Source organism: Strigops habroptila, chromosome 1, assembly GCF_004027225.2.
Source record: "Strigops habroptila isolate Jane chromosome 1, bStrHab1.2.pri, whole genome shotgun sequence".
Lineage (NCBI taxonomy): Eukaryota > Metazoa > Chordata > Aves > Psittaciformes > Psittacidae > Strigops > Strigops habroptila.
Genome location: NC_044277.2, coordinates 152,793,501 through 152,811,456, shown reverse-complemented (window position 1 = coordinate 152,811,456; position 17,956 = coordinate 152,793,501). Strand labels below are relative to the sequence as shown.

At 41.5% G+C, this 17,956-nt stretch overlaps 1 protein-coding gene across 1 annotated transcript in view; it reads right to left on the bottom strand.

Annotated features, from left to right (window-relative positions):
• NPSR1 (neuropeptide S receptor 1) overlaps nt 1-17,956 on the bottom strand; it is a 52,060-nt gene that overhangs the window by 12,990 nt on the left and 21,114 nt on the right. The window contains exons 3-4 of the mRNA XM_030490217.1: nt 3,114-3,217; nt 2,733-2,826 (exon numbers count right to left, since the gene is read on the bottom strand). Coding sequence (XP_030346077.1) covers nt 2,733-2,826; nt 3,114-3,217 — 198 coding nt within the window. The remainder of the gene's footprint in view (nt 1-2,732; nt 2,827-3,113; nt 3,218-17,956) is intronic.

Below are 17,956 nucleotides of genomic sequence, written 5' to 3'. Positions count from 1 at the left end.
ATATAACTAGAGCTGTGTCAATTATAAATGGAATCACATAAATAACAGCTTTTGAAATACGATATTCTATTCAGCCAGTTTCAGTATTTTCCTTTAAATACAATGCTGCTCTTTAAATGGAAAGTTTCTCATCCAGAAGCTAATCGATCTGGTGGAATTCAGTGTCAGCTGCAGCCCAAAGCCAGACAAGGGACAGCTCATATCTGTTTGGGTTTTGTCTTTTACTTAAGCACTTCTGTTGCTGCTTAGTTCGTGTGCTGTTTGCATGTACCTTTTCAACATGATGAAATATTCATAACATCCCTTCTGCTGTAACTTCTCAGGCTTTTTCTTTTTGATCTTTATTTATTTGCTTTTTAATGACCCCTTTGGTTACTGAATGAGGTGCTTCATACAGCAGAAGCATTAGGAATAGAATGTAGAATTCTTCCACATCTGCTCTTTCTGTGGTCATTTTTATATTCACAAAGTAAATACATATTTATACTGAACTGTTGAAGTTTGTTTTCTTAGAAGCCATGCAAAGCACAGCTCATTGCATGTGCTTTTTTGGCAGGACTTGAGGCTAGTAACTAAACCACAATCCAAAAAACAACCAACCAACCCCAAACTATATTGTTTGACATTTTCAAAGCAAAAACTTGTTTGGTTTGGTTTGAGGTTTTCTTTTCTTAGCCTTGAAAATGATATTTCAAGGCTACATCGAAATAATAATGGGAAAGGAGAAACAACTCTTTTGTTTCTTGGTGGAAGCATTTTGGGGGATGAGTGTTACAGTTTGGAACGAAATTAGCTACAGGTTGACTCAGAACTGTCGTTAAAGTTTCTCTGTGTCATCACCAATGACGAAGTCTTGTAATTGTCTTTGTTCTCCATGTGCAGAATAGCTAAGAAGGCACTCCAAAAGCCCCTGACACTTCTGTTAGGAATAGCTGGGTGCAAAAGGCGAATATTTATGTATGTTCCAGGAAGTTGCTATGGTAAATATACCTCTCTAGATACTTTTGGATTTACAGCTGCTTCCTTTTTTGCTTTGAACATGGTGTGTGTTTGTCCCATCATACCTCTCTAGATACATTTGGATTTACAGCTGCTTCCTTTTTCTCTTTGAACATGGTGTTTGTTTGTCCCATCAGTGTGTAGCCAGCCCTTGCCAGAGGCGGGTGGGCTTTGTCAGTGTTGTCTCTGCTCGTGACCTGCTGCTCTGCTGCCCCTCGACTGGGTGCAACGTCTGCTGTTTCCAGTCTTCCAGAAAATCTTTATGGTATAGGTACAGGAAATGGGAAAAAGAAAAGAAACACCTTTATGGTATAGGTATAGGAAATGGCAAAAAGAAAGGAAACATCTTTATGGTATAGGTATAGGAAATAGGAAAAAGAAAGGAAACATCTTTATGGCATAGGTATAGGAAATAGGAAAAAGAAAGGAAACATCTTTATGGTATAGGTATAGGAAATAGGAAAAAGAAAGGAAACATCTTTATGGCATAGGTATAGGAAATAGGAAAAAGAAAGGAAACATCTTTATGGCATAGGTATAGGAAATGGGAAAAGGAAAGGAAACATCTTTATGCTATAGGTATAGAGAATGGGACTGAGTTAAAAAAGGTTTTTATAAAGATTTGAGGTGGTTGGTGCGAGTTTTATGTCCAACTTCGAAGAGCTTTGCACAGATTAACCACCAAATTCTTTACTAAGCCCAGGCAGCAGCTGTTTTTCCTGTACCATGTATGAAGAAGAGATGTCAGTGGGTCTGTCTCACAGCTCGCCCTCCCCAGCCTGGTGCAGCACCAGCAGGAGCTGCAGAGTGCTCCATACCTCCCAAAGCCCGCTGAGAAAAACTTGATATCCATCTCTCCATTCTGAAAAAGTCAGCCTGTACCCTGGGGAATATGAGGCTAAATTTCTCACAAGTATTTGAAGTTTTCAGGCCTTAACATCTACCAAAGCTGCACCACTGCCTCGGCTGTGATGGATTCATAGGTTTTTAAGGCCAGAAAGGGCCATTAATCTGATCCCCTGAATAGAGCAGGCTGGAAAAAGCCATCATTACTCCAAAACAAGAATGATATTTGCATCTGATCAAAGTGGTTCTTCCAGACCTCATGGTTCTCATAAGCATTGCCCTTCCTCCCCACCTGTTATTTCTGTTTATTCACTCAGTGCAACATACTTAATGTCTCACTTCAGCTCTGTGGGAAAGAAATCATGTTCTTTAAATTGTAGTGCTAAGCTGCCAGCATATATTTGAGTGCTGTAAAAATAACAAATAGAAAACATTCCAATAAACAATAGATATCCAGACTTATATGCTATAGCTTTTGAAGTTCTCTTATCAAACTATTGCATGAATTCTCAGTACTACACTCTCGATCCAAGTTATTTTTAAATGTGAATAAATAGACAATATAGCTGTTGCAGCTCTTAGAGTCGGTCTAGTAAGAGGGATAGGCTTTGCCCATAATAACCTTCTAAAAATGCTGGAAGATAATGAAAACCTCTATACTTTTTAAAATGACATTTCATTCTCTGCTAACACAATGCTTATAAAAACTGCGAAGGGCTTAATAAATCTTGAAACCACAGCTACTTTGCCATTTGGAAGACTGTCCCTGAGTCCAAATGCTGCTACAGCAGGAATGAATAATTCATGGCAAAAAGGTTACGAATTTTGAAACAAAAAAGCTACCCAATAATATGTATAGCAATAGCAAGGTACAGAAATTCTCCTACCTCCTTGCAAGAACTTCATTGGGTAAACTATGGCATGGTACCGATCTATGCTTAGCGACACGAGGACGTAAGTCGAGGCATATAGAAGGACCACCTGGGGCAGAAGGTATATGAGACAGCAGCTGAGACGCATTTATTGCAGAAAATAATGTCACCAAGAATACTGAACCGGGTATATTTGAAAACTTTTACTGAAAATAAAAGGAAAGAAAAGCATAAAAGCCTTCACCTTCATCTCGTCCACAAAGATCTAATACGCTTTAATTAAATTGTTTTGGCTTTAAATGAACACTTTCAGCATTTAGCACTTCTGATGCTAACGAACTGTCTACACAAAGCTGCACAAACTTGGGCATACATGGGAGCATGAGGTTTCTGTACCTGGAAGTAGCGAACAACTCTGCAAACGATATCAGGAGCCATGAAATCTCCAGTGTAGCGCCAAATGATGTCAGTCATTATGTTTATGAGTCCCGTGAACGAATCTGCAAAGAAAATTAACTGCAGGAGCATTAAAAGAAACAAACACATGACTGCAGGGGAGCCACGGAGACATGTATGACCCTCAGGATGTACCAGCTCACCCAGTCTTGAGGGCAGCCACACCACGACTGGTTAGCCCTGGATGCACCTGAGGAAGCCTCAGAAAACACTTAGACTTTTATTTGTTTATTTTCTTCTCTTAATTTAATGCCAATCCATTCAGACAGACAGGGCAAGATTCCTCTAAGCTTCGGAGCCCACAGTGGGTTACTCGTGAGCAGGACTTGCCGTTGCCCTCTGGGCTGCGGTTCAGCTGGCTGGTTGGATGTGTTGCACCCTTAAAGTGCCTTTTTGTCTCTGTTGCTTATAAATGGATGTGAGGTGACCAGCTGAGATGGCCACTTCAGCCCTAGGCTGGATGCAGGTCCTGGTCTATACCCACATTTATACCAAAGATGCCTAAAATGAACAGAGATCGATTCCTCTTCAAAGAACAATTTGCTTTTTGGAAGTAGAGCTGCATAAAGAAAACCCCAACATCTATGGGTGTTAATCCCACATAACCTAAACATTTCAGGCTTGTCCATGAGGGATGTGGAGGGTACTGCTTGATCCTGCTGCCTGCTAAAGGCCCCCAGGTTTTCCATGAGGTATGGGTACAATATAGCCTTAGAGAAGCTGTAGGTTAGTGTCTAAGTGCATCATCTTGATCTCAGCTGTGCCAAATATTAAACGATTTAATGTCTTTCTTTGTTTCTTTGTCTTTTCTTTCACTGTAAAAAGAAATATGTCTCCTGTAAGAACCCCTGGGGGGATATCCAAATGCTACTTTGTCAGGATTTTATTTGCAAACTTAATTACTTAATAACTAACCCTGCCTTGTCAGCTTAAAGTTAACCTACTTCTTCATGTACTTTTACATTCACCAAAATAAATACACCTCAGGCCATCTTTTTTTTTTGTGAGAATATCTAAGGAGATGTTCCAGCCTTTGTTCTGCTTCTTATGGAACAAATGAGCACCCGCAGCAATGCAAGTTTTACAAAGGAATTGCAAAAGCTGGTGGTACATATGGGTGATATTTTGTCTTTAAAACCAAGATAATAAAGAAGTTCTCTCTCTGTAGGACAGGGTAAATGTTTTAAGTGCTGTCCATGGAAGAAAATCTGCATCAAACCAGTGTCCTGCCACTTCAAGTAACACAGCACGTTGCTGCTCTTGCACAGATTACCACAAAGGGTGAGAGCAGGTTGGGAAAACATTTTGTGCCATTTGTCAGGACAAAAACAAGTCACACAGAAAAACAGCTTCAACCCATATTTTAAAAGAGCAGAGTGCTGAGATAAAATGTTTCACTTTGATATCAATATTTTACACATTGAGAAACTATCCCTAAAGTCTAGTGCAATAAAGGCATTCTAATCCCCATTACCAGGAGATTTTGGTTTGAAGTGTAAGCTTTGGGAAACAAGGTATTTCAATAATTTCAAAACATATCTCTTTGTGAGCAGTAAATAGTTTGAACCAGTATTTCCAAGCAAACAGGGATGGGTTTGGCAAAATGGGTTTCTTCTAAGCCCTTTGAAATTGCAGAAATTCCAGATATTTCTAACTTCAAACTGAGATCTCAGCTTGATGTTTTAAAAGCAGCAACCTGGTTTGCTTCAATGGAAAATTAGGATTATTTTTTCTGTATCAGTAATCTTTTAGCTCTTCTTGTTCTTCAATCCTTTGTCTCCTTGTTTTCTTCAAGGCTTAGTTCAAAATAAAATCAGAGCAAAATATCACTGCTGTTGCACATAAATACATTGCTTCCCTCCTTACGACTTTATCTTCAATGAACTCTTAATTGTTCTTTCCTCTCCTGGTGTTTCCCAACCCTGTTCTCCTTCTCTTCCCTATCCCCATGCCTCCAGAGGGAGGCTGGATCAGAGATGACCCCCAGAAGGAAGTTTGTGGTTTGAAATCTTGTGTTAAACCTTAGTCATTGATTAGAGTGATGTGGTGATTGTTCCTCTGATGAGTATAGTGGCTCTAAGATTGTATTGAAAAAACTGTAGCTGTATAGAATTAAGGTGGTCTTTGAATAAAGCACAGAGTTTGTTTCAAAAAGTGAAATGCATCCTCCAGCAGTGGTTCAAACCCATCCCTTCCGTTTCCTTACTCCTGAATTATTGATTTATATCCTCTCTCTCTCCAGTAATGAAATATTCATTGGTTCAAAGTAATACACATCAATAGAGCTTCATCTCAGGGTATCCTCCAGCTTTTGATGGTCTGAGCATCTGCCAAGCATGTAGTAAATAGGGGTTCAGCTTCCCCAGCAGAGGAAGGTGTGGGGGGCTGCTCTCCCTCTTACTCATCTCAGTGTTTTCTGGAGGAAAAGGGGAAGAAGGGAAGACACGTCCTCTATTTCTTCATTTCCCTCTTATCTTCACCATTTTGTTATCCCTTGCCAATGCATTAGCACAGTGCTTTGGAGGTGCATCTTGCAGGTGAGGTGAGAGGTGGGCCAGTGTCTTGGTGGTGACAGGAGTACTTGCTGGGTGTAAGCAATTTGGGTAGGCCCAAAACCACATTTCCAGTGTACGCCCATGTTGCATCTGGCAACATTAGTTTGCATCAGGGATGTGTTTTTTAGCCTGTGGATGGCCCCCACTTCACTGGCTTATGTGATGTAGAGAGAAGCCACAGCGGAATGAGCCTTCACTTCAGCTGATGCTCAACCCAAAGGTGGTCTCCAGGGGTGCACCTCATGTACCCCACACCATGTAGCTGCCAGCCAGTGCTCAGGCTGAGGGACCCTAGGGGTATTACTCAGCTAAAGCAGACACCCACCCCCTGATGCATGGTGTGGATATTAGGTCCATCTGTGTCATCTATAGGTCTGTTCCCACTGCATGGCATTACCTACCGATATAGCTATAGCCTAAAGTACTTCAGGAGATTTAAAGACAACTCAAAACCATCTTTCCCTTGAGACCCTTTGAGTGAGGCTTTTCAGGTGACTGCAGAGGCTTTTAGGCAAGGTTTAAACTTCACAGCTTCTTTGTGCTGGCAGCCTCTGCTCTGCTCCCCCAGCGGTACCTTTTAAGAGCAATCTGTGCTGAGCCTCTGGATCTCTGTGAAGGGTTCAGCATCCCCTCCTCTAAGCATGTGCCCCTGAGCACCACACACATCTGTGTGCCAAAGCCAGCTGTGCGTGCCTGCCAAATTAGCTGGATTCCTCAATACCCTTTAATTATAGAAACATTCTCCCACACAATGTTTTCATGCCCTCTGCAGGTTTCAGAAATCTCTCTTGTCTTTGTGATCCTACCAAGTACCAGACCAACTTTTCTCACTCCTTTGCTCTCCTACTGCCTGCTCCAGAGGGTGTTTCTTATCCCATCTCTTCAAAGGACTAGACTCTCTCAATCTGACCCAACTGCACACCTTTAGAGCATTCATCATGCAGACACAGTCTACTTTACATAGGGCCACCAAGTGAATAATGGGCCTTGTGCAGGTGATCAGGCAGCAAAAATGAAGCAAACCTACAAATTATGACAAACAAATTGTGCTCTGATATAAATCTGATACATAGATCATGAAATACCAGCAGAGTGTTAGTCACTGGTAGATGAATCCTCCTTACCCATGTATCATCTCAGATGCAATTACAGCCACAATCACATCTTGAAATCCTCATTCCTCATGTAATTTAAATTGCTGTAATAGAGGTTAGTGTTTAGAAGTCAACTGATTTCAGCGAGATGATCTCAGCAGCTCACATGTTCCCTGGTTGCTTTTGGCAAGCCTACACCACTATGCCTATCCCTGGATTACATCGCTGATGTCCTAAGAGGTAAATATCAGGTATAGGAAACCAGCATAGCCGATACGTTGCTCTAAACCTCAGTGTCCTCATTACTGCTGGTAACATCACTGTTCCTTCCTAAGCTCATTGCTTGCATATTAGATACTTGTGTTCTTTCAGTGATGAATGTTCCATTGATGAATTGGCCAACTAGCACCAAGCTTGGTCCTGAAAACACTGCTAAACAGCCTTCGCTCCTAACTGTGTGTCATTGCCACTGCTTTTTCATACTCCTTTTTTTTACCAAGAAGTGGTGTGTGTGCTGTGGTTCCGTGTCTGCATTGCTAGGCAACTGTGTGGTTATAGGCTCATTTAATTCCTCACAAAAATAGGCAGAAAATCAATTAATGACATATATTCTCTTTTCACAGAAAATAAAACCAGCAGCAAGTGACAGTTTGTGACTTTTAACATAAGCCAAATGCGTATTCACAAAACGATGCAGACAAAACAACTCTTTGTTGAAGAGAAGCCGTGGCACTAGTGTGATGGGGATGGCAGCAGTTCGCTCTTGAGGTGGAGTTTCAAGAAACTAATTTAAAAGAAAAATTCCATGAGATTTCGATAATAAGGAAAAGTAGAGGGAGTTTGGGAGACTTAAACGTGCTGAATATAGTGCTACAGCATCTGTGCCTGGAAAATGTGGCAGGTACTGAATCAACCTGTGAAAATCCTGAGCCCTAAAGACCAATTTTACCCAAGACTCCATTGTGCTTAGCAAAATCCATTTGTGTTTTTATGGGCATGACTGAGTGCAGGCATTGCCTCTGGGCGCTGAGCACAGGAACCGCTTGGTTCAGGAGGTGGTTACAACTTGGGTGGTGGATGCTGCCTCATATGGCCAAGAAAAACTGTCCTTGGAGGGGGCAAATCTGAATGCAGGCTTGCTGTTGCTGTGAGTGAAACAAATCTTCATGGCAAAAAAAACCCTTTCCACAGCGATAGAAGTCTATTATAGAAAATGAATGTAAGTAATTAGAGATCTGGCATGGGAATAGAGACAGGTTACAACTGTCTCAGTTAATCTGTTCATAGGAATTTACTGTCTTGATGGCATTGCCAAAGGGATGTACCTTGTGCAGTCTTCAGGATATTTCTTTCGTTACAACTAAGGAGGTTAAGACAAAAATCTGTGCTAGCAAGTCAGCAAGAAAGTATCTCTATTGTTTGATTATTAGTTCTGACACCACTCTTCCCTTAGAGACACTTACCCTGAAGATGCTGAAAGTCTGTCCTGTCAGAAGTGGAAAGCAGATCGGTGGTAAGCAGTGGTGGGTTAAAAAGCTCCACACATCATCTCAGCTGCTGTTTGATCATTTATTTCCCCTGCTGAGAACAGTCTTATTAAGCCGGAAGAGCCGATCCATGACTTCTTGGTGGAGCTGTGCCTCTCACTGAAGTTTCGTTCCTCTTTTCTTGTCACTTACAGAACGATTCTGTTTTAATGAGGGATGTTTTGTTCTGCTTTGTTGACGGCACCGAGCTGCACAAGGCACACCAGCAGCAGCAATGTGTTGTAAGACAGGGAGCGTGAGCTCCTCGTCAGCGCTGAGCATTTCATGTGGCTCATTTTTGGACCTCACTATGTGCATTTCCTTCACTACCACTCCCCAAAATGCACATCCTCAAAAGCAGCAGTTTACTAACACCTGCTTGCAATGGAGTGATAGACCCTTAAAACCAAAAATGACATCATTGCCCTCTTATAGCAGTAAGGTCTGTGATTTTGGAAGTGATGAGGCAACCACTGCTGCTCTGTATCACGTTTGATGTGTTGTCAGCTAATAAGAGCCAGTGCCATAAACTCGCCTTGCAAGTTAGTAAACTCCCCAGCTGATTTTATTACAGACCTGAGAATAAAAGCAATTAAGATTAAATTGGGGCTGCTGAAGTGGCAGGTTGGCTCAAGGACAGGCACAGGGGACAGAGAGCAGGAGAAGCTGCCCTGCCTCCTGCAGACATCCCTGCAGCTCCTTTCATTACATCCTTGCTCCCATTCTTCCCTTAGTCTGTGCTTTCCTCTGCAAATACCACAAATGGCTTTGCAAGTATTCACTGCACTAGATGTAATTTTGTGACCTTGTTAGCTAGAAAATGTACCCAGCCCCCTGCTCTCATTCAGCAGCTGATAGTGAAATAGGTTATGTACCTGCTCTGAGCACCTGAAGGACAAGATACTTGCAAGGTATCTAGAAGATGCTTTTTAAAATTATTACATTCAGCCCACAGGAACCTTGTGCAAGTGCCTCTCCATGCAGCAAGGGGCTGCATGTGGGGCATGCATCGGTACTAAGGTCCTAGGGCAGGAGCCACCCTCACACTTTCACCATCTGATAGGCTACTCATCCTCTTCACAATCCCTCCAGTTGCATTTGTCCGAGTTGTGGTTATTTGCAGCACCCTTGCTCCAGCATTGCAGAGCAGCTGGGCACAATATTGGATAGGGGGCCAAAAGAGGGGATGGCTGGTACCCCCAGGGGCTGCCGTGAACCTGCCTACTCTGAATTTTACACATCTAGAAGTAATGAGTACAGATGCGGAACAGATGTGGTTGTGCCTGGATGGTGCAAGGATCCCAGCTCTCTGCCAGAGAATCCATGGCAAACGGGGGGAAGAAGCGCGAGCAAACACTTGGGGTGCACTAAGCTTTTGTGGGGCATCATGCAGTGCACCTACAAGCACTTTGTTGTGCAACAGTGGCTGTGCTGGAGCACGCAGGAGGCAGCGGGTTTGCCGCACGTACTAGTGATGTGCAACTGCACTGCTACTGTGTGTTTTCTGCTTCAGGCCTGGCAGCCTGGAGCAGAACACGAAATGTAATAGATGAAACAAAACCCACTTGAAAATTGTCAAAGAGGAAAGCTGTTCAGCTTCCCTGCCTAAAGCTGTGCGGGTATTTTTCAGTGGCAGAAGTGATGCTTTTTTTCCCTTTCTGGCTCGCAGGAAGTGACAGGAATTTTTGTTGCACCAAGGTGAGCATTTTAATGTATTTATTGCCTTTCTTACATTCCTTCTCTGAGGTTCCCCCCTCCTGAGATGAGGCAGGACTCTTAGGCTGGACAATATAAAAGGTGGATTGTAGTGAGGCTGCAGCCTCACTGCAGAGCTCACCAGGTTAAAAGGTGACTGGCTAAGAACAGTATGTACTGCATGATGTTACGTCTTAAGAAAGAGCGCTTACAACAGATTCTCTAGCAGGTCCCCAGGAATTAAAAACTCAACATGTCTTGCCACTGTGAAGGGCGTTAAGGTTTTGTTTAATTTGGTTTGATTAATGAATCTCTTCCTACCTTCCTTCTCATCCCACCCTTGCTGTGGGGATACAGCTGGAGGCGCAAGGGAGCTAGACTGAACCAGCAGTGCTGCAACAGGGAGCACAGCACCCACCAAAACAGGGCAGACAACTGGAATAGCAGCAGCACATCAAATGCAATGGAGGATGAGCAAGGAGGAGGACTTTGGTTTGTCATACCAGGTTCATCCACATCGGACAGTGGCCTTCAGTCCATTCAGAAAACTGGCTCCTTCCACAAAGGTGTGGACAAAGAGTTTCAGCAGCGATTTACATAGCAGGTAACAGCAAACCTGAAAAAACCATAGTTAAGGTTCCTGTTTTATTGAGTCCGGTGGCTGTAGGTTTGAATCAAGCTTCTCTAGGTATATGAACTTACAAACTTATGCATGCCTGAATCTGCAAGTCAATTAACCATGAAGAAGTGTTTCTATCACTAGATTTAACTGTTAGCAAAGTATATTTCAAATGTTACTCATTAATTTATCTCTCCTTTGGGGAACAAGGTAGAAGGAATAAAAGTAGCGTGTGGTGGTGTGAGAAACCTGCATGGGGAGGCTGGCCTCAGTTAGTGTAATGCAGAAGATAAGCTCCTATGGATCAGCTTGTCTCACCTATGCACTGGAAAACTAGGACATACCTCTCAGAGGACGTAAAAATCACACTTGTAGTCCATTGCCCTCTCATTTATTTCCAGTGGTTCTTGTACTTTTAGCTTTTCCCAGAAGACACATACCTTCTAAGATACCAAGTACCAAAAAAGTCATTTTTAATTCTGTCCTTCCCCAACATCTTGTACATAGTTTCTTTTGTTAGTTTTGTCTGAATTCCCCTTATTGATCCTTTTTTGTCACTCTTTACATTTTAAGGACTGCATGTTCATATTTGGTCACAACAGGAGCTGCATGATTATTCTCATCTGAAACATGGGGACTATCCTGGGAATATGTTCTATTGGTGTAGTTCAGGCAATCTGGTCATTTTAGTCACAAATATCTGCACTTCCTACAATCCTGCCTTAGCAGGCTCAGGTATTGTTGATATAGATAGTTCAGTCTAAGTAGGAATGGTAAGTCTTCCTTCCTCCCCCTTGGCAAAAAGTCAAATTCCAGTGGTGCTCAAGCAGGGACATTGCATGCTGCAAGCCTAAGGTTGGGCAAAAAATTGAGCTGCAACTACAGAACAGTAGAACAATATTCATTCCTGGTTTTGTACCTGCTTTGGTCTCCTCTGGTGTTTGCTGATAGCATGAATAAAAGCATACTGGTAAGATCTGATAGAGAATTGCCTTGTAAAATCATCATCATTTGGAAAAGGTTGCATATGTATATGCAAATGTATACTGAGCTGCTTTCCATTAAATATACTGCAATGCCAGAACATGCTCAGGTTTCATTACACATGGTCTGGATTCAGTCCTATAATTGGGCTGAACTTTGCCAAATAAGCTTCTAAGCATTTTGTCTTATTAGAACAACTAAGTTTCTGTAGTGCCATATGTGATATCTTTGACCTAAATTCCATAAATCTGCTAAACCTTTGAAGCATTTGGTAACCAGCTAGGGAATAGAGTTAAATGAAGTGACTCTCCACAGAAAACCTGTAAAGCACATGAGTATGAGTCTAGAGATTGACAGGTGAGGAAGCACTGCATGAAAATGCTGGGTGTTTTGTCCTACAGCCCTTTGGAAAGATGGGAAAAGTGTTCTGTGTTGTTTTGTTGGCACAAGACAGTCTAGATCAGAATAAAAAATAAATATCATTGCTTTAGTATGCAAGAAAAGGAATAGATTAATAACTCTACCTTCTTAATGTAAGTTTTTCTTTCAGTGCTTTTTTAAAGCCTGCAAAGGCTATTTCTAGTGTAATTTTCAGTCAATTGCAATTAGAAATGCCTGGCAGTGCAGATGATGGACTAAAAGGTGCTAATGTTGTATTTGTACATCTGATGTCAAAAGTTTAAAACTCATGTCTTTTAACAGGATTAATAAGATCCTAGATGATGATTCCAAGTAAAGCATAGCCATTATGGCCATACTGCTGGCAGCACCGTGCTCATGCAAGCTTGTCTCTCAATGTCACTGCCAGTATATGAGGAAGACAGATAGAAAACTCTGCACACCTACCTTTGTTTACCAACAGAAGCCAAACTCTGTAACTGCAAAATAAGAATACCTTCTGCCAGACAATCCTGCTTGCTTGCACTTCAGCAGGGAATCAAACAGGAATCCATATAATTTAGAGGCAACATGTTTTCTAAGCAATTCAGAAAGAAATCCAGTTCCCTCCTTAATGCTGAAATGTTGGACCCAAAGGATTATACAGCTTTGCTGCCAAGCACCTTTTATTAAAACCAAAACCAAACATAGCACAACTGCCATTAGGATTTGAATGTCTGAAACAAGCTGAAGGTAAGAAAACCATAATCAGTCCTTCAGGACCACAGAACAATTCTGTAGCTGTCAAAACAAGAATTAAGTCTTCCTATAAACCAGCATAAATTGACACAGCAAAAGCCGACTGCTGCCAATGTAAAAAACAGGTAGTTCAGCCCTTTGGCTGCTGAGTGTATCTACAAAGCATATTCAGGGTTACAACTGGGACACAGGAAAAGTTATCAAAATATCAGCCATCCTAATGTCTGCTTTTGCTCTGGGCCCCAAAGAAAACCCCTGGCTCACCTCTTTGCCCTTCACGTTTCCCTGTACTGCACTGTGTGTGCTAGGAATATAAAACCAACTGTTCTTGCACTCTACCTTGTCCAAAAAATGGGTTGCTTTGCAAAAAGTAATTTGTGAAAAGACACATTAAACAGGACTAATGTTTTTCCAGCTAGACTTAAGGATGCTGCTGCTCTGCTTTCCCAAAGAACATTATTAGTATAAATAAAGGTTGTGTTGGGTGACCCACAACATTGCGTCTGTGGGCCATAGCAAGGCATGCCCATGGTACATCAGATGTTTGCTGGTGTGGCCAAATCAGACCTCTCTGACAGCGCTGGATATGCAGACTCCTTCCCTGGGGTCCCAATGAGTTCAACGTGAGACCGATATGAGGGCACACAGAGCCTCTGAGACCTGCACAGAGCCTTGCTAAAATGGAGTCAAAGTTTCCCACCAGCGTCAAGAGTCTTTGGATGATGTGTGATTTTTTGGCATGCTAAAGTCATAAAAGAAATCAGTTATTTTTCAAAGTGCCTAGGTTCTTTTTCTGACCAAAAAGATCTGAGGATCTTTAAGATGAATAACCAGAAATGTGGATTTTCCCTGCAGGTAATTCAGTGAGATTGATGAATGTAGAGTATAAACAACAACTCTCATTTGAAAGCTAAAATCAATTTACTTGTGCCTTTTCCGCATCCTCTCAGTATCCTAGCAAAGTTCTTCTGAAACTGGAATCTCTTCCAAAATAGTGAATGAATATGAACTTTCATATTTATTTACAATTCACACAAAAAATGTAACTCTGTGAGAAAAGCTTCATGAGGATCAAACTGTCTTTCTCTACTTCTGGAGCAATGAATGGTCGACCAAGAAAGGATGTGAATATATTTAGCAACCTCTTAGTAGAAATAGATAACATAAGCCACAGGCTGTATAAATCCAGAAATCTGATGAATTTATAATATCACTATCTCTCCAAGTACATTTTCTGCAAAGCATAAAAAATGCATGGCGGAAACATTGTTTGCTGAAAACAATGCTAACCTGCCAAAGCACTTATTTGAAAAGGTATTTGATATACTAATGAGTGGGTGTTTAAGGATTTGGAAATAGAGTTATTATTATGCATAATGCTATCTTGCAGGAGTAGCTAGCCCATTTGCTTGTGACTTTTAAGGATGATCAAATCAGTCCTGAAAGAGCAAAATCCTTTGTGGTATTATCTGCACACTGAGGTCCAACAAAGAAACTCAAAAACATTCCCTTTTCCAGACCCTTTTAAATTTACATTGATGTTATAAACCATGTAAGTGAAGCACAGAGTTATTTAAAAGCATACCTGTAAGGGGCATGGTTTTGGAAGCACTGCTTTGTTTTTCTGATGAATCTTGTTGAATCAATTTTGTTTCCAGTCTATTTGTATTAGCTGTGTAGCGCGTTCACAGAAATGCGATTGTGTATTGTAATTTCACTTTGATCACAGTCATTTTCTTTCTTGTGTTTCCCAAGCAGTCTTCCAGAAAACAAAGCAGTAATGGTATGCAGCAGTGGATATTGAACTGCTTGCAGACCACTCGGGCAGCTCATAAAAACATTATTAAAAGGCAAATGTCCTTTGTGCTCATAACTTTTAAACTACGCAAGTTGAAGTGCTTTAGTACTTCTAATGCATTGCAATACGTTGAAATGTGGTCTTGCAGGAGCTAGTGCTGTGGCTTTCCAGCTGACAGCTTGTCTCTGCTGTCAGTCACTGGTTCCATTTGACTCTGACTCTCCCTCCAGTGCAAAGAAGACAGGTTTCTGAACGTGGGAAGCTTGATGAGTGACAGGTAGCACATATATTCTTCCTGGAGTTGTCTCTCATCTCCTGCAGGAAGGAATGGCTGGAAGCATTTGAAGTATGCTGAATCCTTTGCAGATGATCGCTGAAAGTATCTCTCTGTACCAAGTGAGTCTTCCTCCTGACCACAGAGGCTCCAGAGATGCCCAGTCCTGCAACAGGGCTTCTGGTTCACGCATTTAATGTGAGTCTATTCCAAAAAATCTGGGCTCCTGGAGAGCTTGTGAAGGCCACAGAGGGAAAGAGAGCTCTCTGTGCCCATGTGCTATGAGTGCTTCACTCAGTAAAATACAATTATGGAGCTATTTTAAAGGCACCCTTGATGTTCACTGAGGGAAATGCATATTGCTTTAGTTTCTGGATCCACTGAACTGCTGTATTCCCTCCCCTGTCCTGAGGTTCATCCCTTGCTCAGCAATGTCCATGAATGTAATGTTCAGACATGTGAGTTTTTTTCATGTCTCATGTCTCATTCAGACATGAGACTCCTTTACCTAAAGCATTGGGAGTCCATCTGAGGATGTGTTTTCTCTCAGAAACCAGACCCTGTGCAGGGGTCCTGCAGCTTTCCCTGGTAAAGGAGAGCAGTGGTGCTTGCTGTAGTGTTTAGCAGCTGATATGAGTATTGCCAACCCTCATAGAGTGCTGGGGACTCTTTCCATCATGGCAGCTGCCCTGGGCTCAGTGTGTTCTTTTCCTTGTGTGTAGATTTTGAATGGCTGCAAAGTTTGGCTATAATATTCTCTTCACCTTTTGTCTTGCCTGTTTCTGCTGTAAACTACAATTAACTTTATGCTGTCTACAGGGTCCAGGTTTCGTAGCCTAAGAAGTCTTTCTGTAAATTGCAGTTATAAAGGATGCAGAATATGTTGGACTATCTAAGACCTTCCTTCAGACGACAGTGACTAATCTAGTGAGCATCAAATTGTCAGCATATTATAGATTTTTTTCAGTTGTCCTCAAAGATCTTTATCCCAAATAACAATTTATTTGTGCATATGATTTCCCCAAAAGGGAAATTATTTTTTCAATTTTGGTGTATTAAATGGAATATACAATTCCCTTTTCATAGTGAGTAAACTGTACTGCCTTCTTTTCCTCCTCTCCAGCTCCCCCTTCCCCATCCCTCCACTTCCCAGCTCTAAATGAACGATGTTTGATAATTTGATAGCTTTGGTCTAGATAGGAGAGTGAGTGTTCCTCCCAGAAAAAGCATTTAAAGTTATTTTCAGTAGTGGAGTTATGCTTCTACTGTACCCGAAAGAAAACAGTATCTAATGAGCTCAAGTCTAATTTTAAGCGAACTAGCTGCTCCATGCTACATGCTTTGGAGATGTTATGTGCTTACAGTAAGATAGTTTCAGAGTGGCAATATGTGTTTTTAATGCCATTGCTGATAGAAAATGTGAGGCAGCATACGCTCACATTCCCCGCCTCAGACACTGAAAACACTTTTAAGCTGATTTTCCATCAGCCATCCATCAGATGGCCAATATTGAACCTCTGTTTCACCCACTCTACAACCAGATCCCTGTTATTCAAGATGCCTACATGCCCACACAAATCAAAACTTCTGTTTGAACAAGTTTCTGCTGTAGAAGAGACAATAGCTGCTTTTGAGAAACACCAGAGGGGTGCGAATGGTAATGTGAACAAATGCAGTTGGTTTACTTACTGCATGGAAGGCAAATTTGAGCATCTGGGAGGTACTTGATGAAAACCATGTTTGTGGTGTTCCAGTTAACTTGCCAAGCTGTAAGTGCCAGCGTATTCATGCAGGGAGACTTAAAGAGAGTCATTACTTACAGCCAGGTTGCAAAAGGTACATGACTCACTATTGATTTGTTTGTGTAAGAAACTTCAGTGTTTGAGAGATGTATAAATTTCTGCAGCATAATATTATGAGAAGACCCTTCAGAGAAACTAGGTTGATGTGCAGCTGATGAGGTTGACACTTATTAATATTAGATTAAATACCTTTGCAAAGCACAGTTTCAGGTGGGGTAGATTTATCACTGTGTTGTCTTTTGTGCATTAAAAATTTCATGAGAGTTTCTGACTTAGAGCAATGAGATTTGCCTCTAATAACTCTTTGTCATAAAGAAACCTATTTGATGTTTTCAGAGGGAGTTTGAGCATCACAATGCTGTAAAAACTCATCAGAGAAGATGATCAGAGATAGGAAATGCATGCATTTTATGAATGGATCAATGCTGTAGTACAGTTTTCATGGGTTCCATGCAGCCAGTACTGTGAGGCTTCTCCAAATGGGATGTACCATCTAACAAGCTCAGCATTTAAAAATGCGTCAGGCTTGCTGTGTGCCTCGTGCTTCAGTCAGGGAAATCCAGGAACCCAACTTTAAATTGCTTCTGTAAATGAAAAATAGAAGAGGTGACATGGTATCCTTTTAGAGAGATGAATAAACACTGAAAAGAGCCTTATTTTTCCAGGGTTATGTACAAAAGCTGGCTTCTGAAGTGTGACACCAGATTCCATGCTAGGGCTGACAGAAGCCACTTTCCAGCCCTTTTAGAGGGCATCTGCTCAGACTTCCATGAGCACATGTCCATGGCTTTTGCAGTTATTTGAGTAAAGCTTTTTAAAATAAGAGTGAACATCTCCTTGATTTTAAAATAATTTTGTGTATTTGTTAACACAAAGAAGACTGAGTCACAAATGTCATTTTGTGTATTTCAGTTGGCTTATCAGGCATCACTGGAGAGACAATTTCTAAGCAGCAGCATGAAATTACCATATTTACCTTAAAATGATTTTTCTGGACTTAATAGTTAACATAGCAGTAACTCCAGCAACCCCATAACACATTAGAAAACTGGTGTTTATACAATCCCTACCTCTGGAAAGCCATTCTCTAAGGCAGCTCTCCATCCCTCTCACAGTTCCTGATTTTTTCCATGCCTATATGAGCTGCAAATGAAATGGATAGAAATCAGCTCTTTCATTCAGGACCAGAAAATGTCCGTTCATAGAAACAACACTGTCTTAAAATGCAAAGGTGTGCTGCTCACCCCCACAGTTAAGGTTATACTAAACCACAGTAGATAAAAAGCTGTCCAGTGGATG